Source organism: Hypanus sabinus, chromosome 3 (assembly GCF_030144855.1).
Source record: "Hypanus sabinus isolate sHypSab1 chromosome 3, sHypSab1.hap1, whole genome shotgun sequence".
NCBI lineage: Eukaryota > Metazoa > Chordata > Chondrichthyes > Myliobatiformes > Dasyatidae > Hypanus > Hypanus sabinus.
Window position 1 is genome coordinate 116,487,851 of NC_082708.1, and position 26,318 is coordinate 116,514,168.

At 37.6% G+C, this 26,318-nt stretch overlaps 2 protein-coding genes across 6 annotated transcripts in view; one reads left to right on the top strand and one right to left on the bottom strand.

Annotated features, from left to right (window-relative positions):
* Positions 1 to 26,318, bottom strand: part of otud4 (OTU deubiquitinase 4) — a 130,090-nt gene that overhangs the window by 20,036 nt on the left and 83,736 nt on the right. Inside the window, exon 18 of one of the 5 annotated variants that reach the window (XM_059964986.1) lies at positions 9,975 to 10,174. The exons of 1 other annotated variant lie outside the window; for it this stretch is intronic. In XM_059964986.1, coding sequence (XP_059820969.1) covers positions 10,172 to 10,174 — 3 coding nt within the window. In that variant the 3' untranslated portion in view covers positions 9,975 to 10,171. Of the gene's footprint in view, positions 1 to 9,974; positions 10,175 to 22,412; positions 26,120 to 26,318 lie in introns of those variants that run through there. 3 more of the 5 variants (XM_059964983.1, XM_059964984.1, XR_009511274.1) reach the window with 3 other exon arrangements.
* Positions 1 to 26,318, top strand: part of abce1 (ATP-binding cassette, sub-family E (OABP), member 1) — a 40,202-nt gene that overhangs the window by 11,673 nt on the left and 2,211 nt on the right. The window contains exons 8-16 of the mRNA XM_059964987.1: positions 2,136 to 2,232; positions 6,938 to 7,027; positions 9,803 to 9,924; positions 10,547 to 10,768; positions 14,448 to 14,507; positions 14,601 to 14,659; positions 16,193 to 16,303; positions 21,138 to 21,280; positions 22,278 to 22,400. Coding sequence (XP_059820970.1) covers positions 2,136 to 2,232; positions 6,938 to 7,027; positions 9,803 to 9,924; positions 10,547 to 10,768; positions 14,448 to 14,507; positions 14,601 to 14,659; positions 16,193 to 16,303; positions 21,138 to 21,280; positions 22,278 to 22,400 — 1,027 coding nt within the window. The remainder of the gene's footprint in view (positions 1 to 2,135; positions 2,233 to 6,937; positions 7,028 to 9,802; positions 9,925 to 10,546; positions 10,769 to 14,447; positions 14,508 to 14,600; positions 14,660 to 16,192; positions 16,304 to 21,137; positions 21,281 to 22,277; positions 22,401 to 26,318) is intronic.

A 26,318-nucleotide genomic window follows, 5' to 3' on the forward strand; every position in this document is an offset into this window, starting at 1 on the left:
ATAAACCAGCAGCATTGCCTTATTGTCGACATCGGTAGACTCGTCGATCCGGATGGCATACCATGGTGACTCGTTAAGCCGTTCCAACAGCTGTGCTTCGATGTCCTCTGCTATGTCATCGATTCTCCTTGAAACTGTAGTAGCTGAAAGAGAAACCTGTGCCATCTTGTTAGCTGCAGCTTCTCCCAACAGTTCATGGCACATGTCCTTGGCAGCAGGCAGAATCAATTCTTCACCAACAGTGAAAGGCTTCTTAGCCTTAGCAATACGGCTAGCCACTAAGTACGATGCTCTCAGAGCAGCAGCATTTGTGGAGGTGGTGAGTCTCAGCACTTGCTTCTGTCCCGCTTGCTCACGTTTTTTCTGCTCAAAAATCTCAATGGGTTTGTCTTTAAGTGCAGGGTGCTTGGACTCAAGGTACCGAAGCAGTTTTGAGGGCTTCATTGCCTCATTAGACAGCTTGTCTCCACATATCAGACACAGGGGGCTTGGAGCGTGGGAGTCACCGGTTGCAATAAAGCCATATTTTATGTACGACTCATATTTTCTGTTGAAGGAAGGTTTTTTTTTGCGGTCTCTGCCTCAGCTGTCTCTGCGTTATTATCATCATTAGACCTTTTATGTCCTCTTCCAAAGAAACTTTCAAGGGACGTTTTTTTTTTAAACTCATACCGACCAATGACCTCCGGCGTGGGTAATGACCTCATGTGCGTTCAAGCTCAGCAGAGGGCATGACAGGGAATGAGGAAAGGTGCAGCTGATCCATATTGCCAAATCATATCGTTTCCTCGTGGCCCGATAGCACATGCTTTGCGGCCTGGTGGTTGGGGACCACTGGGTTACAGAGATTAGGAGGCAAAGCTGACTGGAAGTTTCAGATCAGCCGTGATCTTACTGAATATAGAGTTAGGCTCAAGTGGCCAATTTACAAGTTCTTTTGCATGGGAAGTTTCTGAAGCACTGTTAATGTTTGCCCTATCATACTGACCTACTTAATTGCCCACCATCTGTCTGAGTTGGGATGGTAGAACTTTGATCTGAAACATTGGTTGGATTGCTTGACTCTGCATTCCTCAATTGTTGTTTATTAGCTTCTCCAAAAGCTTGTCACCTTGCTTTTTAGATACAGGCAGTGAGTGGTGTTGTTACTGATATTCCTGTTGAGCTACTGGCTTAATTGTAACATTTGGGACAAAGGTTACAGATCATGGCAATGAGATTATTTCGCATGTTCCCAGTTTGAAGCTTGTATATCTGTACTGAATCTGGCCATATTGGCACAGTGACAATATCACATAGTATTGTGAAAGGTGTCTTCTGAAATGAGATGAGTCTGTACCCATTAGGGAACAGTGATAAATCTGCTTGTTAGTTCTCAACATCTATAGCAGCCCTCGTCCAACAGCAGATTTCTTCCGGGCTTTGTCAGTTAGTTAATAGTACTGTTGTTGATATAATATGAGATGAAAATCAAAGTTTTCTATCCAGTATGTATTCTATTCCCTAGTCATCCAAATATCATTGAAGATTATTAATCATTTGAAGGAGGGCAGTTGGTTGTCATTAGTTTTGACATGGTCACATTTTCTTTCTTTCTTTTCTTTTTAAATCTTTTTATTAATTTTTAAGCAAACATAAATGAAACATGAATACAAAGAGTTTGAGAGTATATAGTTAATAGTTTAAGTAGACATTCAAATATATAATAATATATATAACCTCCCAAACTCTTAGTATTTATGAACAAAAGAAATAAAATGAAAAAAAGCCCCAAAAAAAAAAAGAAAAAAAAACACTAACCAACATGGGCCATTGCATAATGTCAGATATATACAGTAGTGCCAATAACTCCAAACCTCCATCCAAGTAATTAAGGATAATAAAAGTGAGGTTTAGGAAAAGACAATTTCACTCGTATGAAAATGTTGAATAAGGTCACATTTTACTTGTATAGGTTGACTGCTACCTTTCCATGCATCGTAATAATGGATAAAAAAATACTTAATTTGGCATATTGAGGTACCCAAGGATGTAAAAAGACACAGATGTACGTTAAATCTTCATCAGTAGGCCCAAACATTGCTTTCTCATAATGGTAATTTTTGTGATTAATAGACCATAACTCTCTTACACAGATCTGACTCACTTGAAAGAGAGGAATGTTGAAGATCTTTCTGGAGGAGAGCTCCAAAGATTTGCATGTGCAGTAGTGTGCATTCAGAAAGCAGACATGTAAGTTTCTGAAAGAATAAGTTTCATTATTAACAATTCATATACAATCATTGTCCACTTTATTAGGTGCAGGAGTGGCACCCAGTGTGGTCTTCGAGATTCGATCCTATGTGCATTCCGAGATGCTCTTCTGCACACTAACGTTATAATGCATGGATATTGGATTTACTATCACTGTCCTATAAGCTTGAACCAGTCTACCCGTTCTCCTTTAACCTATCTCATTAACAGAGCATTTTCACCCACAGAACTGCTGCTCACAGGATGTGCTTTTTTGTGTTTTTCGCATCATTCTCTGTAAACACTAGAAAAATCTCAGGAGATCAGCAATTTCTGAGATACTCAAACTACCCTGTCAGGCATCAACAATAATTCCGTGGTAAAAAGACATGTTTTTTTTCCCCATACTGATACTGGCCTGAACAACCAAACCTCTTGAACATGTCTACATGCTTTTATGCATTGAGTTGCTGACATGTGATTGGCTGATTAGATATTTGCATTTAAACTGGTGTACTAGATAAAGAACCACTGAATATATTTTACAAGCAATATCTATATATCAATATCTTCTGTTGGTAGGTTTAATATACCTCCACAAAGAGATTAGGCATGCCTGCAATTAAATGTTACAGTTTATGTTCAATTTCCACAAACATTTTTGAATGTTCAAAGTCAAGAAGTGAAAGGTTAAGCATGGTGGGACAAATGTACTGATTTGCGTATATTTCAATGCAAGAAATATTGTAGGAAAGGCAGATGAGCTCAGAGTATGGATCAGCACATGGAATTATGATATTGTAGCCATTAACAACTTGGTTTTAGGAGGAACAGAACTGGCAGCTTAATATTCTGAGGTTCTATTGTTTTAGTCGTGCTAGAGCGTGAGGGATTAAAGGGGGTGTTACTAGATGTGGAAAAATCACATCAGTGTTCAGTCAGTATAGACTGGAGAACTCAACTAGTGAGGCTTTATGGGTGGAACTGAAGAAAAGGTATGACCACGTTAATAGGGCTATATTATAGACTACCCAACAGTCCACAGGATTTAGAGGAACATATTTGTAGAAAGATCGCAAATCGTTGCAAACTTAAGATTGTGATAGTAGGTGATTTTAACTTTACACATTGATTGGGGCTTCCATACCATAAAAGGACTAGATGGGATAGTTTGTCAAACGTTCAAGAAAATTTCCTTAATCAGTACGTAGAAGTTCCAACAAGCAAGTGTGCAATATGTGATCAACTATTAGGGAATGAGACGGGACAGATGACAGAAATTTGTGTAGGAAATGCTTTGCATCTAGTGGTCATAAAGCCATTAGCTTCAAGGTAATTACAGAAAAGGATAGGTTTGGTCTTCAAGTTAGATTCTAAATTGGAGAAAAACTAATTTTGATGGTATCAGATAGTGTGGTATCTGCAAGTGTGGATTGAGACAGGCTGCTTCCTATTTGGTAAGTGGGAGCCTTCATATGTGAAAATTTGAGAGTACAAAGCTTGTAAGTGTCTGTGAGAATAAAAGGCAAGGATAAAGAATAAACACACACAAAATGCTGGAGGAATTCAGCAGGCCAGGCAGCATCTGTGGAAAAGAGTACGGTCAAAGTTTCAGGCTGAAACCCTTCAGGAAGGATAAAGGATAACAGGTCTTCAAAAGATAAGAAGGCTCAAGTTAAGAAAAAAAGGAGATGCATATCAGAGATAGACAGGTACGAACAAATGAGTATAGGAAATGCAAGAGAACACTTAAAGAAATCAGGAAGAGTTTAAAAAATGGCATGAGGTTACTTTAGCAACAGGGCGGAGGAGAATCCTAAGGGCTTCTGCAGATACGTTCGCGAAAGGATGGCAAGTCACAAAATTGATCTAGAAGACCAGAATTGTAATCTATGCATGGAGCCAAAAGAGATGAGTGAGATCTTAAATGAATTTTTTCTATCTATTTACTCGGGAGATGGACATGGTCTATCGAAGTGAGGCAAAGCAGTAGCGAGATTATGGACCCTATACAGATTATGGAGGAGGAGATGTTTGCTGTCTTGAGGCAAATCAGGGTGGACAAATACCCCAGGGCCTGACAAGGTTTCCCTTGGACCCTTCACCCTTAGTGACAGGTGAGACCGGAGTTTTGGAGGATAGATAATGCTGTTTCACTGTTTAAGAAAGGCTCTAAAAATACACTAGGAAATTATAGATCCATAAGCCTGTCACCAGTAGTGGGAAAGTTATTGTAATGTAGTCTAAGGAACCAGGTATATGAATATTTGGATAGATGGTTTGATTAAGGATGGTCAGCATGGCTTTGTGTGTGGAAGATCATGTCTAAAGAATCCAAGGAAGCTACCAGGGAAGTTGATGAAGGCAATGCAGTGGATGTTGTCTACATGGACTTTAGTAAGATATTTGGCAAGGTCCGGCATGGGAATTGATCAAAAAGGTTTAGTCACTTTGCTTTCAAGATGAGGTAGTGAAGTGGATTAGACATTGGCTATGCAGGAGAAGCCAGAGAGAGGTAGTAGCTGGTTGCCTCTCTTACTGGAGGCTGTGACCTGTGGAATGCCAGAGGGATCTCTGCTGGGTCTGTTGTTGTTTGTCATCTATATCAATGATCTGGGTGATGATATGGTTAACTAGATCAGCAAATTTGCTGATAACGCCAAGATTGGGGGTATAGTGGACAACGCGGTCTGGACCAGCTGGGAAGATGGACTGAAGAATGGAATTTAATCCACACAAGTATGTGGTGTTGTACTTGGGTAGAACCAACCAATGTAGGTCTTACACAGTGAGCAATAGTGCACTGAGGGATGAGAACAAGGGGATCTGGGAATGCAGGTTCATAATTCTTTGAAAGTGGTGTCACAAGTAAACAATGTTGTAAAGAAAGCTTTGGGCACATTGGCCTTCATAGAACAAAATTTTGAATAGGAGAAGTTGGGATGTTATGTTGAAGTTGTGTAACGTTGGTGAGGCCTAATTTGGAGTATTGTGTGCTGTTTTGGGCACCCACCTACAGGAAAGATGCAAATAGGATTCAAAGAGTACAGAACATTTTCAAGAATGTTACCGGGACGGGAGGGCCTGAGGCATAAGGTAAGATTGAATAGGCTGCAACTTTATTCTCCAGATCATAGAAAATTGAGGGGAGATTTGATAGAGGTATGCAAAATTATAGATGGGGTAAACGCAAGCAGGCTTTTTCCAGTTCAGTGGGACTACAACTAGAGGTCATGGGTCAAGGGTGAAAGGTGAAAAGGTACATAGAGGGAAGGGGTATGGAGGGCTATGGTCTGGGTGCAGGTTAATGGGAGTTGGCAGTTTAAGTAGTTTGGTGCTTAGTAGATGGGCCAAAGGGCTTATGTCTGTGTGATAGTTATCTCTGACTCTGTGACACATCATGGGGGGGGATGTGGGAATGTTTGCTGGTAACCAAAATTATAGGAAGCAATGAAAATGTGCAATGCCATTTCTAAATTAATTGTAGTTCCCAATTTATTTGAAAATAAATACATTCAAAAGATTGTAATACAGTAGTGTTTTTAGAGCCCGTAACATTGTGGCTAGTAGAATTTTACAGAGGTGATGAACTCATTTTGTTCTGTGAGCAGAATCACATTACTGGTTGATATTTATTACAACTGGTGCAAGAGATTTTAGAAATGAATATTTCAGGTGTGCAATCTTTATCCTAATGGTGTACAGCTATCTTATGAGAAAGTCCAGCTATACAATTGTTCTTATTCACGTATTCTAGGACAGTCTTTATGAAATACGACTTTTGACCAAGAATTACAGTCCTTGAGTATCTGGATGATGATTATTTGACAGGTGCATTACATTCAGTAACTTTTATTTTTAAAAATCGATTGGTTTTTCCAGTCCTCTGGATGTAAAAGCACTTGTATGTGATACACATATATCCATAATCAAATACTGTTGATTAAAGAAGTCATGTTATTATTGCTGATGTTAAATTTCACATTAAGTTTTGCACTATGTTTGATATCACAACATTGACAATTGCAGAACAGGAATTTACAAAAAGTAGCTGTCTGGGTGTTGTTTTGTTGGATTTTGACTCTTGGTTGGCAACACTTGACGGATGTTCCATCAACGTCCATCAAGCCTAAATGGAAGGATACCCACATACTTTTGTTCCCTTTTAGTGGGGTGAATGATCCAAAAGTAGAGGAGGTTCCTGTCTCAATTTTGGGCATTTTGCAGCACTGGGCATTGGAAATATGACCACTTGATGCAGTTGTACATGCATGATACAGGAGAGTAAATGTACTAAAGTCTAATGTGCATGTTCTTAAATTTTAAAAAAAACTTTATAGTTTGCTGGTATTCCTTCCCCCACTCCCTTCTGCCAATCTCAGTTTTGTTCACCACACAATCAACTGAGTCAAAATGATCATATGCCTTCATTTTTTTTTACTTCCTTTGATCTAGTTCTTTTTAGAAAGTTGATTGCTGTCCTGCAAAATGAATAATTATTAACCGGATCTATTATCCAGAATTACAACACACTAACATTCATGTTGCAGTTTAATAGTCAACTCTCTTAGTTCTTTGGTAAAGTTACAGAAAACTGATGTTATTGCATCTTGAGTTTATTATTGTAATCATAATAGTTTATCTGCTTCAACTTTGCTTTTGTTTTTTAACTGTATATTTCAGCAACAAACTTTTTTTTAAACAGTTTTATGTTCGATGAGCCCTCCAGTTACTTAGACGTTAAACAGCGTTTGAAGGCTGCCATTACTATTCGCTCCCTTATAAATCCAGATAGGTAAGCTTATGGTATATGTTTGATTTTGCCAAATATTGATTCTGTCTAGAATTGTGTTGCTCTGTGAATCTAATAGCCATAGTTACTTATATTATCAGTTTTTTTGCAACTATGTTTTTAGTAAATAACTTTTTACTCTTATAATAAATATATGTGCAGTGCTACTTGAATATTAGCATTGCACATTAGACAATTTACTACATTTTTGCCACACCTTGAATCGACTATGTAAAACTATAAAGGTGGTCTGACAACTACAATGGTATGAAAGAGGAGGGACTCACATTAATATACTTTCAGATCACATTCACAATGTTACTAGTACTCACTAATATAGTGTAAGTGTTAGAAGCCGTAAAAAATGTGCTTTGCAAGGAAAATTTCAGTACATGAGTCCAAACTTGTCATTTGTAACGTATTTCAGATTTTACATGAAAGAGAGTACAGACTGGTGCACACATTCTTATCAACAAGATGGAAGAAATGAAAGAACTCCGATTACATTTCCCACTCCAAATAGTGCTATTAGTGCACAAAGCATCATTGTGCAAAATCTTTCTGCATTTCTGCTCTTGAAGTCTAATGCAACCACTAGTCTGAGCTTTGTTGATAGTTATTTTAGAGCAAAACAGTTTTGAAATTAGACCAGAATTTACTGACAGCAGTTAGCTGGCTTGTTGTTTTTCTGTTTATCTTTGGGGGAGGGGTGGGAAAGGGTTTGACTTGTTGTTAAGGCTGATTTATACTTCTGCGTAGTAGCCTACGCCGCAGCCTTCGTAAGTGACCTGCGCCATTGTGAACATTTATACCTGTGCGTTGGTGTGTCTGCGTCGATCTGCAATTCACCGCCAAAACGCTAGTTGGCGGTGGGGTTTCTATGCCTCTGTATGTAGGAGTTGGAGCTAATAAATGTTGAACAAGGGTTACTTTTATTGAAATTACTGCAACACAGAAAAGAGGGAAGTCTTCGGAGGAGATGGTACATATGACCATTGAACGGATCGAGGCAGAAGGAGGGTGAATTTTCTGTGCTTGTCCGACCACTGAGAGACATGGATGAGGAAATGCATTTCAAATATTTTCGGATGTTGGCAGGTAGATTTGACGATTTGGTTCATCTTCTCCAACCATTATTTCGCATCAGCATACACACAATATGCCTATAGACAGGAGGAAATGCGATGCTACCAAACAGACCAATCACAGTTGTTGGGGTCTGTGTCGCCGTGATGCGCAGTTATATTTTTGGAGAGGTGCGCGTAGGGTACAGTGTAGGTTACGTGGCTACGCCATACCTAAAACGTTCATTTGACACAGAAGTATAAATCAGCCTTCAATATTGGGAACTTTCTGTGTATAGCCAGCTTTTTTCCTTATGGGACCTGCACATCAAAAAGACTACATTAAATTGGAGGTGGAGATTTCCTATTCAGAAACACTCAATACCATATTAAAACTCAATTCAGCAAATAAATTAAAGGCTGTATTTGCTAAAACTAATCTTGGTCCCTATCAAAGTCAATGAGTCATAGAGAAATACAGCACTGAATGAGGTTAATAACTGACAACTGATTACAGCTTCAGGGCTTCTCTGACTGTAGGGACTATCAGCAGTTATGGGGGAACTAGCAGTATTTCCCTAAAAATGGGGAGTAGTAATTGTTTTTGCCATGTAAATCCACCTTAAACCTATATTTTTACCATTTTGTTTTGAAATCTGGGAAGAAATTTTGATGTGATATTCTTTTTAATTTCAATGTTTTGACCATCTAAATTACATTCATAACAAGGAAGTATTGGAGCTTATCATAAATTGTGTAGCTGCCAACTATATATCCTAAGGCCTTGTAAAATTTAAAACTCTATTCTTGTTATATGATACTAAAGGCTACTTTTGCAAGTTTCCAAATTTAAATCTTAAAAATTCAAACAATATTGGTCATTACATAACCAATAAACCATAATTTGGATCAACTTCTGTTTGAAAGTTGGGTTGATCGCTGAGTTTAGCAAAATGTTTTCAGACATTTTGGCTCCAATCGAGAAGCCATCATCAGAGCGCAGTTGAGGGTGTTGTCTCCTTAATGCCGCCTTATATATTTCTCTGGGGCCCAAATTAATATTGATTAAATGTCATGATCTGTCATACAAGATTCTGATTGGCTAGCCTTGAGGAAGGTCCATTTGCTGTCCAGATCCCGAGATCACTAGCGATTCATTGATTGTATATAAGTCAGCATTCTGAGGAGACAACACCCTCAACTGCGCATTGACGATGGCTTCTCAATTGAAGCCAAAACATCGGCACACTTTTGCCAAGCTCGGCGATCAAGCAAACTTCCAAATGGCCAACCCCAAGCTTTCAATATTTCAATCAAATTCTGTCATCGGAAGGGATTGGATAGCCTTGGGACTTTCAAGGACTTGGTCCTTCTTGAATTTTTTGACAAAGGTATTATTAAAATCTCTGTTGTTCAGTTTTCATATAGCTTGAATTATAAGTTTCATAGTTTTATTGTCATATTTTACAATAACTATTTGTTTCCATGTGCAAGTGAAATTTCAGTTACTGAAATTCAAATTTGTGTGTGATATCTTAGTGCAACTTGAGTTGTGGCACAGATTAATTTCCTTCAATTAATTTTGAATCTTCAACAAATTACTTTTAAAAGCAATGTTAAATCTTATTAGGATTAATATTTCCAGCTGACCTCGTGATTAAAAGTTACAGTAAATGTTTACTAGATGTGTGATTTCTCATCTTTTTTTATTTAGATATATCATTGTTGTGGAGCACGATTTGAGTGTACTAGACTACCTTTCTGACTTTATTTGCTGTTTGTATGGTGTGCCAAGTGCATATGGCGTCGTTACTATGCCTTTCAGTGTTCGAGAAGGTAAAACTTAAATGCATTTAAAAACCTTATTTTGTACAAAGTTGTAAATACTCTTAACAAAAAAATGCACCTGTAGACTATGTAGAGACTTTAAGCTTTGAAGTGTGGACACGGTTAATATTTTAACATACTCTGCCTTACCAAGTGGGTAATGCATAACTACTTTCTTTAAAAGTTTGATTTCAGCAGATGTTTTGGAAGCATTGGTGATTAGGAAGCTGTCAAATCCTTGAAGTATTTCAGCATTTTACTGTTAAGATAAAATAATATGAAATCATTTTGATAAAATAATGCATGTTCAAATTGAGGGTTACAGTTTGAAATAAATATTTGAATATACATGGAAAAACTGCATAACTGATCCTAGATCTGTAGTTATGGCAATGCAGTTTGTAAAGTTTGTTTAGGTTAAAGCCACTGTAGTGGAATTACATTGTGCCAGGTGTCATACACAACAGTAACAAAATAATCTAGATTCAGTGAATATATAGTTGAGGTATTCATTGTAGAATACTGTGTTATGAAAGTAATATTGGGTTCAGTTACACTTCTGGTCATGAAGCCAGTAACAGATATGGTCTAAATAATGTGAAGAACATTTCTCTCTAAAATCTCTCAAAAGGTATCAACATATTCTTGGACGGGTATGTGCCAACTGAAAACTTGAGATTCCGTGATGCTTCACTGATTTTCAAAGTGGCTGAAACAGCAAACGAGGAAGAGGTGAAAAAAATGTGCCGGTACCATTATCCAAGAATGAAAAAAAAGATGGGTGAATTTGACTTGGAAATTGGCAGTGGCGAGTTCACAGACTCTGAAATCATGGTAATGTTGGGAGAAAATGGTGAGCATTTTATTACACATGCTGAAATCATGGAAAATTTATAGTTCAAAACAGGTACTGGATTAACATGCATTTGATGTAGTAATGTCTAAAAATGTGTCCAGCGTAAACTCACAATATCCTACAACATCGCCCATGCCACATTTTCCATATTAATCCCCATCTGATAAGGAAATCAGTTTTTAAAATCAGATTCATCTGAAATCAGATGATATGGAAGACCTGGCTACTACTTGGTCTTTCGGCTGGAATTGGATGTGAATGGTTCTCCTATTAACATGTAATTGTCTATAACAAAGTAATCATAATCACTAACTGGAGGTGCACATTTCAGGGTATCCTGCTGGGTCACACCCACGTGCTTACTATATATTCACTGGTATGAGGGTAGTTAAGGGGCAGAAGTTTAGGGGTAACACGAGGGGGAACTTCTTTACTCAGAGAGTGGTAGCTGTGTGGAATGAGCAGTAGAAGTGGCAGGTTCAATTTTGTCATTTAAAAAAAATTGGATAGGTATATGGACAGGAAAGGAATGGACGGTTATGGGTTGAGTGCAGGTAGGTGGGACAAGGTGAGAGTAAGCATTTGGCACGGACTAGAAGGGCCGAGATGCCCTGTTTCTGTGCTGTAATTGTTATATGGTTATGTGGAGCAGGGCTCTGCGGGCTGCCCTGCAGGGTGTGAATGGTAATTAACGTCACTTCCCCTCCCCCAATCAATGCTAAACTGTTTTGTTGCCTCGTTTGCATCATCTGCAATATTTTCCCATTCATCTCATTCAGGGTTCCAATTAAATTTTATACTCATTTTTTAAAAACTTATATATTTTGTTAAAACAGTAAACTTACCATGGCCTATTCAGAAACTCCTGTGGCCCCGTTTCTTGTTTTTTTACTTGAGACCCTATGGAACCCAGTGTGGCCCCTGGAGGGCCATATGGCCCATGTTGAGAACCAATGACCTAGCATATACAGTGAATTGGGCCATTGATTTATCGGGCTGCTGCTTATTTGGGACAACTCTAAAAGAACAAAATCTAATTGAAAAAATGGCTGGGATTCCCTTTGTTTATTTGCCACTTAATTGGGACAAGAGACTGTTTCTAACTCCCCTCAGTCATGTTCAGTTATGTGACTGTTCAAGACTACACCATGCTTAGAACAAACATTTTTAAATAGCATCATTTGCATATTTTGTGTTCAAAAAGCAATGGTTTTTGTCACTGATTGTTGGTGAGAACTAAGCAGTAAGACAATTCAGAACAGTTTTGCTCAATAATATTTCAAGCATTCAGGCATGGAGATGCCAGAAACAGCAGGGAGCGAAAATGAAATCATTTCACTACCTCATCATGTTAGCCATTACAAAAGAATTGACAGTCATCTCAAATGTTACAATGAAAATGAAAATTAGGATGCAGTCATTAAAGGCATTGTATGAAGGCAGTCCGTTATCTGCACTAAGCTGTCTGCACTGAATTTGTTCTTTTACAATCAATCAAAAGAACACGGCATTGTATATTGGTTGAATTCTATCAATAACGATTGGGAACTAATACAGTTTTATGGTACTGTAGTGGAATTGGTAGTGCTATAAATTGTTCTGGTTTTCATTTAAATACATAATTTGTTACTTGATTAAATTGTGGTTTATCTTTTTGAACTGTTTCCATGAAACTTCGGCTAATTGGGCCAAAATGTGCTGGTCCCAATGTGGCCCGATTAACCGGAATCCACTGTATATGCGTCTCTGAACCTTCATTTTTGTGTAGTTTCTCATGGTGGTGCAAGAAAGAGAATTGAATTGTTGAGGCACATGTTGCAATAAGAAATTAAAAACAAATAATCAGGAAACCCTATTTATAAATTAAGACATTCTAAGGCATTTTTTTCTATTACTGTTTGAACAATGCAAATTGGAGAAAGGAACATTAGCTTGGGAAATTGAACTCATGGCTGAAGAGGTGGTTTGAGAAATAGGTGCTACTACATAATACACAAGTGTCGTTAACTGTAAGGTTAAGAATCATTGGGATGGGCCCCTTTAGAGCAGGCTGGGACTAGGGTTTTATTATAAAGAATCGGGATAGTCATGAGGACTTCGAAGTATCAAGTAAATGGGGGTGGGTGGTAGGTGGGTGCAGGTTGATAGTATGTTAGCAATAATAGTAATTCTGTATTAAAAATGAAGTACCTTTAAATGGAAGATTTTAACTTTTAAATAATAAAAAGATCAGCTTTACTTGTCACATGTACTTTTGAAATATATAGTGAAATGCATTTTTTATGTCAATGACCAATACAGTCTGAGAATATGCCGGGAACAGGTAGCCATGCTTCCATCTCCAGCATGTTTACTTACTAATCCTTATTAACAAGTGTGTTTTTGGAACGTGTGAAGAAACTGGAGCTCCTAGACGAAACCCACAGAGTCACGGGGAGATTGTACAAACTCCTTAGAGAGCGATGGGAATTGAACCTGATCACTGGCACTGTAAAGTGTTACTTTTATGCCACTCTTAATTAACATGTTTGATTAGAGCAGGGGTTCCCAACCATGGACCAATACTATTAACCAAGGGGGTCTGTGGACCCCAAGTTGGCAACCCCTGGCAAATCTGCTAGAACTCTTTGAAGAAATAACAGGCAGGATAGACAAAGAAGAGTCACTGGATGGTGTTTACTTGTATTTTCAAAAGGCCTTTGACAGGGTGCTGCATATGAGGCTGCTTAGCAAAATAGGAATGGTACTAACAGGAAAGAAGATTTGCTGACTGGCAAGAGACAAAGAATGGGAATAAAGGGGGGCCTTTTCTGATTCGCTGCAGGTTCCACAGGGATTGGTGTTAGGACCACTTCATTTTGTGTTATATTTCAAAGATTTGGATGAAGGAATTGATGGTTTTGTGGCCAAACTTTGTGGTACAAAGATAGGTAGAGGGGCAGGTAGTGTTGAAGAAGCAGGGTGTCTGCAGAGGGACTTAGATTGGAATATAGTGTAGGGAAGTGCATTGTGATTCACTCTGGTAAAAGGAATAAAGGTGTGGGTTAGTTTCTAAATAAGGAAAAAAAATTCAATAATCAAAGATGCAAAGAGACTTGGGAGTCCTTGTGCAAGATTAGTCCTAAAGGTTAACTTGCAAATGAATCGGTGGTAAGGAAGACAAATGCAATGTTAGCATTAATTTCAAGAGAGCGAGAATGGCATGCTGAGGCTTTCTAAGACATTGGTTAGACCGCACTTGGAGTATTGTGAGCAGTTTTCGGCCCTTATCTAAGAAAGGATGTGCTAGGGTTTACGAGAATAATCCCAGGAAAAAAAGGGTTAATATGAGGAGAGTTTGATGGATATTGGATTGGATATTACTCCTGGTAATAATGTAAACTTTTTTTTTTAAATTGTGTATTACACAAATTTTCCAGTAAATCTGGTGAGTGTAATGGAACTGGGAAATGTACAAGCATAGTCCAAAAATCAGCTCTGACTGTAAATACAGCTTGTGTTTGAAACCCAAGGTGCACATTTCAAATCATCTGCTGAACTGTTAGGAGTTCTAAACAACTGGCAGGTAATCAGAGCTTTACTGTACATTCTTAGCTGTACCAGTTAATTTAAGAGTTTTGGAAAACAACTGGAGTTTATGGTAAAGGAAAGAATGATTATTTTATTTTCTTAATAGGTACAGGGAAGACGACATTCATCCGAATGTTGGCCGGAAGATTGAAGCCTGATGAAGGGGGTAATGCATTATTGATACGATTTTAGGAAATGGCACTATCAAATTATAACACTCACTGTCACATCTGAAATAATTTATTAAATATTTTAATAGGTGCAGTGCCTGTACTAAATGTCAGCTACAAGCCACAGAAGATAAGCCCTAAGTCTCAAGTAAGTAGCATTATAACTTTTGGCTGTAAATGATGTAAAAGAATTGCTGTAAGAGGATTGGAAAGACTTGCAGTTGTGAAAATTGCCCCTCAGTTATGTGTGCAAGATTTTAAACAGTTACAAGTCTAGAAGTGGATGGGCTTAAATTTAGTTCATCCTATCTGAGTATTTCAATACCTACAGTAATAGGGTAATACAGCACAGAAATAGCCCTTCAGACCAACTGGTCCATGCCAACAAGAGGTACTGCTTCAGCTAGTCCCAGTTACCCATAACGCTTCAAGCTCTACTTACCCAAATGTCTCTTAAACGCACATGTATTGGCCTTGAACCCTTGCTCTGGCAGCTCATTACAGCTACTCACTACCTTCTGTATAAAGAAGTTACCTCTCATGTCTCTAAATTATCCTGTCTTGTATTTGCCTTCTTCAAATCTAAACTGAACTTTCAATTCTGTGCCTCAAGGTACTTTAATGTTGCAAATGAAAGTACAGGTAGTCCCCAAGTTACAAAGGTCTGACTTATGGACAACTCGTACTTATGAACTGAGGAAGGAGAACGCCGACCACCATTTTAAGTTGTTGCCATTGACACTGTGTTGAGTGTGTAACTTTGTATTTGGCTTAAATTTTTCTTAGCAAGATTCACCCTGACCCCGCCCACCCCACCCGCTCTGGTCGGCTGGTGGCGCAGTGACATCAGTGCTGGGCTTGAGAACGGAGGTTCCCGAGTTCAATCCAGTGACAGACAGCTCCCATGCCGGGTTGATGTCGATACCCCCGTACCATCCGTACCGGGTTGATATCGAGCTTGCAACTTGACCTTGTAAAAAAAACACTACCACCTCCAGTTTAAGTTCCCATGCAGAATATTGTGGAGGATCAAATACCCAAACCCAGCACAGCCCCCATTTGTCCCATTTAATCTGTCTCCGTGTGGTGGACTTTAGGACCCAGCAGACCTCAGGAGTCAGCAGAGGTCGGGACTCGCCGCCCACAGTGTTTCTGTTCTGTTGATGGGAAGCGATCACAATTGAAAATAAAGTGGAAGTAATTAAGCGTTTAGAAAGAGGTGCAGCTTCATCAGTCATTGAAAAGTGTCGGTCAATGTTCAGAACAATTTTAAAGGATAAAGTGAGAATAATGGAGCATGTGAAAGGCCCTGCACCGATGAAAGCTACAATTATTACTAAGCAACACAGTGGTTTAATTATTGGAATACAAACATTTCTTAAGTGTTTTATATGCATAGAAAGGTAAAATAAAACCTACATACTAAGACAAACATTTGACTGATGCTAAATAGTACCGGATGTACTTGTTCTGACTTACGTACAAATCCGACTTAAAGACGGACTCAGGAACGGAACTCGTTCATAACCAGGGGACTGCCTGTTATACATAGAATACTTGTAGGTTTGTTAATCTTGTTATAACATTTTAACTACATGCATTGAATTGAGCTATTGGGGACATATTCGAAATAAGTATTAGTTTTTTAAAGTAAAAGAGAAAATGCACTTTGCCTTATTAGGGAACTGTTCGTCAACTACTTCATGAAAAGATCAGAGATGCCTACACTCATCCACAATTTGTAACTGATGTAATGAAACCACTGCAAATTGAAAGCATCATTGATCAAGAGGTACTGCTTCAGCTTTTTTTTCCTGTGTAACATCTGGTATTATTAATGTAAAAAATTGCTTGAAGGAAATATCTCTGCTAAATCAGGACCACCCATTATACTTTACTCCTAATTGCTGTCAAGCTGGCTGTCAACTGAAATGCCCAGTTTGAGCAAATAGCTGATTATTATTGGATCTTTAGCATTATTCTCTTAATGAGCTGGTCTTATGAGATGAAGATCATCAAGCTGCAGCTCCTCGGAGAAAGTGTTAAGGAACTGGAGTTGCAGCTCAATGACCTTCAGCTCATACAGGAAACTGAGGTGATAGATAGGAGCTACAGAGAGGTATCACCCCTAAGTTGCAGGAGGCAGGAAAATGGGGGACGGTCAGGAGAGGGAAGTGAAATTGGAAGAAAGTACAGAGTAGCCCTGTGGCAGTTCCCTTCAATACTATTTTGGGTACTGTTGAGGGGATGACCTACCAGGGATGAGCTGCAGCGATCAGGTCTCTTGCACTGTGGCTCAGAAGAGAACAGATGAGCAGAGGACTGCTGTAGTGATATCCTAATTCTTCCATAGTTAGAAGAGGAGACTCAGGATTCTGTGGATGTGGTAAAGACACCCCAATAGTATGTTGCCTCCCAGGTGCCATGGTCGGGGTCAACTCGGATCGAGACCATGACATTCTAAAGAGGAAGGTGAGCAGCCACAAGTCTTGATACATTTCAGTGCCATTAACATAAGTAGGAAAACCGAGAAGGTCCTGAAGAGAGAATTAGGGAGCTAGGTAGAAAGCTAAAAAGCGGGACCTCCAGGGTAACAAGGATTGCTGCCTGTTTCACATGCCAGTGAAGGAAAGAATAAAATGATTTGGCTGAGGATTTGCTGCAGAGGACACGATTTCAGATGACTGGATCATTGGGATCTCTCTTGGGGAAAGGTATGATTTGTTCAAAAGGGATGGATTACACCTGAACCTGATGGGGATCAATATCCTTGCAGGGAGGTTTGCTAAATCTATAGAGGAGGGTTTAAACTAATTTGGCGGGGTAATGGGAACCAGAGTGTTGGTTTACAAGCAGAGGCTGTGTGTAGTAGAAGTGATGGCAGTCACTGGGATGAGTTGCAGTGTAAAAGCAGACATTGTCAAAAAGGATGACAGATACAGGATTGAAGGTGTTAGATTTGTATGCATGCAGTATATAGAATAAGGCAGATAATCGTGTAGCACGGTTAGAGATTGGCAGATGATGTGGGTATCACTGAGTTGTGACTGAAAGATTATAGTTGAGAGTTTAACATCCAAGAATTCACATTGTATCATAAGGACAAGCAGGTCGGCAGAAGAGGTGGCGTAACTCTGTTGGTAAAAATTGAATTCAAATCCTTAGAAAGCGGTGATGTAAGATCACAAGATGTAGAATCCTTGTGGGTATAGTTAAGAAACTACAAAGATAAAAAGACCCTGATGGGAGTTATAAACAGGCCTCCGAACAGTGGCCAGGAAGTGAGCTATAAATTATGAGAGATAGAAAAGGCATGTCAAAAGGGCAATATGATAGTGATGAGCCAGGTACATTGGGAAAATCAGGTTGGTGCCAGATTCCAAGAGAGAGAATTTGTAGAATGCCTATGAGATGCCTTTTTAGAGTAGCTTGTGGTTGAGCCCATTGGGGAATCAATTCTGGATTGGATATTGTGTAATTAGTTGGATTTGTCCTGGGAGCTTAAGGTAAAGGAACTCTGAGGAGTCAGTGAACCTAATATGATAAAATTCACTCTGCAATTTGAAAGGAAGAAGCTAAAGTCAAATCAGTGGAGTAACAGCATGGTCCTGGGGGACTGGAGAACTGCAGAGGTGGAAGAAAGGAAATTGTAGGCCAGTTAGCCTGAGATCAGTGGTTGGGAAGATGTTAGAGTCCATTGTCAAGGATGTGGGTACTTAGAGGCACATGATAAAAAAAAAGAGCAAAGTCAGCATGGATTCCTTAAGGGAAAATCTTGCATGACACATCTGTTGGAATTCTTTGAGGAAGTAACAAGCAGGATGGACAGGAAATTCTGAGGATGTTGTGTACTTGGATTTTCAGAAGGCCTTTGACAAGGTGCCACACATGAGGCTGCTTAACAAGAGCCCATGATATAACAGAAAAGACATCAGCATGGATTGAGGATTGGCTGATTGGCAAGAGGTAGAGTGGGAACAAAGAGAGCCTTTTCTGATTGTTGGTGACTAGTGGTGCTATGCAAGCAAATGCAATGTTAGGATTTAATTTTGAGAAGGCTAGAATATAAAAGCAAGGATGTAATACTGAGGCTTTATAAGGCACCAGTAAGGCCTCACTTGGGGTACTGTCAGGTTTGGGCTCTTATTTAAGAAGTGATGTGCTGACATTGGAGAGGGTCACTCCAAGAATGAGAGATTTGCTTTATGAGAGGCAATTGATGGCTCTAGGCTTTTGCGTGTTGGAATTTGTAAGAATGAGGGGGGATTTAATTGAAATCTTATCAATTATTGAAAAGCCTCGATAGAGTGGATGTGGATACAATTTTTCCTGTGGTGGGGGAGTCTAGGACCAGAGGGCACAGCCTCAGAATACAGGCAGCTGTGGAGACCAGGTCATTGGGTACATGTAAGGCAGAGGTTGATTAGTCATTGCGTGGAAGGTTACAGAGAGAAGGCAGGAGAATGGAGTTGAGAGGAAAATGGATCAGCCATGATGAAATGGCAAAGCAAGCTCATTGGGTTGGATGTCCTAATTCTACTTCTATGTCTTATGGTCTTAATGTGGGGGAGGCGTGATTACATGATAGTTCCAAGCAAATAGAAGGGTAAATGTACTGCCAATGGACGAGATGAAAGGTGTGACAGAAATGTTTCCAGAATGATAAATTCTAAATCTTGAGTGAAGACCAGGTGTTGGTCTAGATTAGCTGGAAGGTATAATAACTGATGGTTTTGTGCAATGGAAGAATCAGAAGAAGTGTTTGAAGGGGTTGTTACATATCTCAGGAGAAATGAAAGAAGAGAAAAGTAATTAAGTTATTTGAATTTTAGTAACCAGTAGGCGATAACGTCAGATGGTAGGAGTAACGAGTGAGAAGAACTTAAATGTGTGCCAGGTGCAGGTAATTACAGACTGGATGTCTAATTTGTAGATGATGGCTGATGATCAAGATGGGGTTTTCATTTGTCATTAACATTATATTTCAGGGTTATTCTGGCTATTTTTGCTGTAGAAAAAAAAGTCACTGAAGGTCACATAAAACATAAAGTCACATAAATTTACTTTAAGCAGATTGTTCCCTTTATAAGAGACTATTATGATGTTAAGTTTTAAATTAGGAACCGGTTGTATAAACTAGGATTGTAATTCATTGAGAATATGAGATTAAATGGTGATCTGATTGAAGGGTCGAAAGTAATTAATTAGTTCCACTATAAAGTTCAGGATGAGGCTCGAGTAGATTAAACTAGAGCTAGACAGTGAATCTGGACAACATGGTTCACGCTTGGAATCTTTTCCCAAAAAGAAATAGACCAATGCAAGTGGAAAGATTTAAAATACAGGAGACTTGTGATGTAATTCAGTGGTAAAACAGGTTCAGATGGTTGAATGGGACTAAGTCCTGTTTTAAAGTTTTCTGCCAAGCTTAAACTATCTGATTACTCAAAAGTGGCTTGTGCATACTGTTATGAAAAGTCATTTGCCCATTATCTGAACAGGAAGAAAATAAGCATTGGAAACTAACAAATGATGGGAAATCAGCTTCATTAAAGGGAAAGCAAAGATGTAGAGCTGTATGTTTACTTGAAATAAGGTGACCAGCTTGAGATTTTGTTACACCAAGCCCAGTTATAATTACTACTTTCACTGTGCTGTGTAGTACAGAAACTGAACCCGATCACCTGGCCTTCTTCAATCAAGCTCGGCCTGCTTTGTGGGATGTGAATATCCAGTTCAAATCATGGCCATGCTTGCTGCCTTAAGAGTTTGATAAAGAATAATGAATCAAATTGCATCAAAGAATGATATTTAAATCACGTATGTGAGTGACTGATACCATTTTACCTAGACATTTGTCAATATAAGAAAAAGTGACATGCTGTTTTCATTAACAGAACTGATATCCACAGTGGGAGCCTTGGGGATAGATATCAAGCAGCCATTACGTTTGAGAGGATACAGACTAGAAATTGAGTGCATGGTCAAAAAGGACAGTTTCTGGCTCAAGCTTTAACTCTGTTCTCTTTATTCATATATAGTCCAGCATTTTCTTTTCCTGTTTCAGATTTCCAGCATCTACATTAGTGTGTCATGGTTGCAAATTACCTTATTTAAATAATTGATAAATACTTATGTGAAGTAAACAGACTGAAGGCATCTCTCCTAAGCAACAGACCTTCATAAAAGAGATTCTTTTATGTTATGAAAATCAGGGATTGTGGGTACATTGCTCAGTATCTTTGTTTCTTGGAGTAAGGAACATTCTTTGCGTGCTGCTTTATTGGTCATTATCCCAATCAAGAAAATAAGTAGACAAATAGTTGAGACTTGCTTCAGAACTTGGGCAAAACAGCCCATAAGGCAACTTCATGTGTATCAGAGTGAGCTTGGACCCAGTGTGAGAAATAGGCACTGGACCACCTACCTATAGGCACCTCACCATTGCATATTTGAGGTATTATCATTGTTGTGAACTTTCATCCAACATCTGTTGCAATGTGGTGTAATGTAGTTGTGCAACATTAAGAAGTTTGAATCTATTCCATTAGATTTTGCTCAGTGCATAATATATGGCAAGATTTATCTCTTTCACCATAAATTTAATAATCCATAATCTCATATAGGTTCAGAATCTATCTGGAGGTGAATTGCAACGTGTGGCACTGGCGCTTTGCTTGGGTAAGCCGGCTGATGTCTATCTGATTGATGAACCATCAGCCTACCTGGATTCTGAACAGCGTCTCATGGCTGGAAGAGTAATAAAACGGTAATTTTTTTTAGGGGCAATTATTCAATAACTTAAATGTCACCTTAGTTCATTAGGATGTACTTTCAGTTGAACTTCAGAGATTACTATAATGTTAGTGATGCTGTTTGCTAAGGATAGCATGCACTTCTTAAGAGAATGTAGTTGCATTTAGAAAGGAGTATTAGTTAACATGATTGGCCCCTGTTTGCACCAAAAGTTGATGACAATATGGTGTTTGATGGTATATGTGACTTTTGCAAGGCCTTTAATGAGGTTTTGTTATGACAGACTGATTGTGAGAACCAAAGTCCATGAGATCTGAGGGTGGGGGACAGGCTGGAGCCAAAATTAGCTTGGCAAGTAATGGTTTTACGTTTTAAGGATTATAAAACTATTGCAGTGGAGTTCTGCTGAACTAGATTTGACTTTTATGGTAAATGCCATTCAAACAGACAAATACAGTTATCCTAATTAAGAGGTTTCAGGTGGTACCAATGAGAAAGAACATTTTTGCTGAAGTTAGTTCTTAACGGACTGAACACAAGCGGAAAATGAGATTTGGTTGAATGAAATGCCTTTGAGGAGGAAGAACATGGCAAGAAACTGTGCATAGTTGGGGAGTCTTTCTGCTAGAATTCCCATCCTAGGCATGGTACAGTTTGTATTCAGAGGCTTCTTTAACAAAGTTGGAGTTTGTACAAAGCAATTGAAACATTTAAGTTTTCAAAGATGTCTGAGGCACTTAAAGCATATTTACATCAGTAACTTTCTATTAAAATTATTTGATAAATATTCCTTAAACATAAATCAACTCGAGATTTTCAAGGCAAATTCCACCTTTTTGTGCCTGTAATTTCCATTAAAATAGCTTCTGTGAGATAATTACTATCAAATATCTGGATTTACAATGTTTTATTTTTATATTTGTTTTATATAAAATCATTGGTTACTTGATGTCTTGAAACCATTGTTTATTGGATTAGTGACAAGTGCTCTCTCTACAATTATTGTTTAGTTTCATTCTCCATGCCAAGAAGACTGCCTTTGTTGTGGAACATGACTTTATAATGGCCACCTATTTGGCTGACCGTGTGATTGTGTTTGATGGAGTACCATCTAAAAGTACTACTGCTAATCCGTAAGTTATGTTTTTGAGAGCATGATTATTTGCATCCATTTTGGAAGTCAGACCGTGGTTAATGGGGCTGAATGCCTCTTTTTCTTTGAACTCTGTTCGCTCACCTGTGCAAAACATTGATATAAATATGGGAAGTCTGAACTCAGTCCGGTATTGTAGAAATAAGAAAGATGTCCTTCTTAATTATGATGGGATATCCTGTCAATTTTAACTTATTTTCCTTTCTTTCTAAATCTTTTTATTAGTATTAATAATATGGACAGAATACAAATGATATATTGATAAAGAAATTACCAACATACACATTCCATTACATATGAAAAAAAACATACATAATAGTTACAATATATGAGTTTACAAAGACCTAAGCCATAAGATATATGTATGGACATAGTAAATCTAAATATTTCATAATGTATAATATAAAGAAAACAGAAAAAGGAAAGAAAAAAAATTTTATAATGCAAAACTAGCTAATCTAATAACTATAACTAATAAGTAATAAAAAAAGAAACAAAAAAAAGAGGGAAAAAAAGGGGGGCTGTTTATAATATCTCACAAAAATAAGTATTCATCAATGCCATCACTTCCGGTCCTCTCAAAATACATAAGCTAAAAGCTGGGAAATCAAATGAACTTGGCACGGGGTCATATTACATCATATGAAAATGTTGAATAAATGGTCTCCATAACTTTTCAAATTTAATAGAAGTCTCAAAAACACCACTTCTAATTTTTTCTAAATTTAAACATAACATAGTTTGAGAGAACCAATTAAATACAGTGGGAGGATCAATTTCTTTCCAATTCAACAATATAGATCTTCTAGCCATCAGAGTTAGAAATGCAATCATTCGACGGGCTGAAGAAGATAAATGCAGTGAGTCTAACATTGGTAAACCAAAAATTGCGGTAATAGGATGAGGTTGTAAATCGATATTCAAAACCGCAGAAATAATATCAAAAATATCTTTCCAATATTTCTCCAAAAATGAACACGACCAAAACATATGAGTTAAAGACGCAATTTCAGAATGACATCTATCACAAATAGGACTTATATGAGAGTAAAAACTAGCTAATTTATCCTTGGACATATGGGCCCTATGTACGACCTTAAATTGTATTAGTGAATGTTTGGCACATAACGATGATGTATTAACTAATTGAAGAATTCTATCCCAATTCTCACTAGAAATACTAAAACTAAGCTCTCTTTCCCAAACCTTTTTAGTCTTATAAAGAGGCTCTGAACGTATCTTCATAATTATATTATAAAGTTTTGAAATAAACCCTTTTTGAAAAGGGTCTAATTCAAATAAACTCTCCAAAGTATCTGAAGGCACAAAATTTGGAAACGTAGAGAGTACAGAACTTAAAAAATGTCTAGTCTGTAAATATCTAAAAAAAAATGAAATCTCGGCAAGTTATATTTGTTGGATAATTGCTCAAAAGACATGAAACAATTATCTAAAAATAAATCAGAAAATCTTAGTAATCCCTTAGTTTTCCAAGCCGAATAAGCTTGATCTATAATGGAAGGGTGAAAAAAACAACTAGATACAATAGGACTATTTAAAACGAATTGAGTTAACCCAAAAAATCTCCGAAATTGAAACCATATACGCAAAGTATGTTTAACTACCGGGTTGTCAATTCGTTTCGGCAATTTAGAAAGAGCAAAAGGGAGAGAAGTCCCTAAAATAGAACCCAGAGCATAAGCTGATACCGATTTAGTTTCTAAACTCACCCAACAAGGGCCAAAAGATCCACCCCCATCTTTCAACCAACATAACAAATATCTAATATTAACTGCCCAATAGTAAAATCTGAAATTAGGTAATGCTAACCCGCCTTCCTTTTTTGTCTTCTGTAAATATGTTTTAGCTAACCTGGGATTTTTATTCTGCCATATATATGAAGAAATTTTAGAGTCAACATTAGTAAAAAAAGATTCCGGGATAAAAATTGGTATGGCTTGAAAAATATATAAAAAATTTAGGTAAAATAACCATCTTAATAGCATTAATCCTACCTATTAGGGATAAAGACAGAGGTGACCACCTAGTAAACAAACCTTTAATCTGATCAATTAAGGGTAAAAAATTAAGTCTAAATAAATCTTTATGGTTTTTTGTGATTTTGATCCCTAAATAAGTAAAAAAAAGTCATTAACTAATTTAAAAGGTAAATTTCCATAAATTGGGACCCGTTTATTCAATGGAAACAATTCACTTTTATTAAGATTTAACCTATACCCAGAAAACTCACTAAATTGAGCCAATAATGATAAAACTGCTGGAATGGATTTCTCCGGGTTAGAAATGAATAGTAATAAATCATCTGCATACAAAGATAACTTATGAATATCTGTCCCACGATTAATACCCAAAATATCCTGTGATTGTCTGATGGCAATTGCCAAAGGTTCTAAGGCAATGTTAAATAGTAATGGACTAAGAGGGCATCCCTGTCTAGTGCCCCGAAATAGGCGAAAAAAGGGAGATCTTTGATTATTGGTAAACACTGAGGCTACTGGAGTATGATAAATCAATTTAATCCATGATATAAATATCAGACTAAAATTAAACTTCTCCAACACATTAAATAAGTAAGGCCATTCAACTCTGTCAAATGCTTTCTCCGCATCTAATGAAATCACGCATTCTGAAGTATCATGTGAGGGAGTATAAACAATATTCAACAATCTCCTAATGTTAAAAAAAAATAACGATTTTTAATAAAGCCAGTTTGATCATCTGAAATAATTTTGGGTAATACCTTCTCCAATCTAGATGCCAGTAACTTGGAAAAAATCTTGGAGTCTACATTCAATAAAGATATAGGTCTATAAGAAGCACAGTTAGTAGGGACTTTATCTTTCTTCAATATTAAAGAAATGGAAGCTCTATAAAAAGATTGTGGCAAATTCCCTAATCTAATGGCTTCCTCAAAAACCTTACCTAACCAAGGGGAAAGAGTAGCGGAAAAAAATTTTAAAAATTCAACTGTATAACCATCTGGACCCGGTGCTTTCCCAGAATTCATTGAGGAAATAGCCCCTTTAATTTCTACATCCGTAATAGGAGTATCCAATATCAAAAGATCATCAGATGATAACCTTGGAAAATTTAATTTTCCAAGAAAATCAGACATGGTATTATAATCTTGAGGAAATTCAGATTGATACAGGGAGGTATAGAAATCTTGAAATGCCTTATTTATCTCATCATGATTAACTGTCAGATTCCCATTCTGCTGACCAATCTTAGTGATTTGACGTTTAACCAAAGCATTCTTCAGTTGACTAGCTAACAGTTTACCAGATTTATCACTATGTATATAAAAATCAGATTTAGTTTTCATTAATTGATTTTCAATCGAGGATGTAAGTAATAAACTATGTTCCATTTGAAGTTCAACCCTTTGTTTGTAAAGCTCCTTACTAGGAGCAATCGAATATTTCTTATCAATCTCTTTAATTTTATCAACCAATAAAAGAGTTTCCATCTTAGTATGTTTCCTCAAACCAACAGAATAAGAAATAATCTGTCCACGTATATACGCTTTAAAAGTGTCTCAAAGTGTTCCGCAGGAAATATCATCTGTAGAATTAGTTGAAAAGAAGTCGTCAATCTGCTCCTCCATAAATTTTATAAAGTCAGAGTCTTGCAACAAGGTAGAGTCAAATCGCCATTGACTAGCATTAGAAGCTGTATCTGTAAATTTCATAGAAAGTAATAATGGAGCATGATCAGAGATAGCTATAATATCATAGTTACAACCGATTACCAATGGAATAAAACGAGAGTCTACAAAAAAAATAATCAATTCTCGAATAAGAGTGATAAACATGTGAGAAAAAAGAAGACTCTTTGTCATTAGGATGCCGGAATCTCCAAATATCAAAAACTCCAT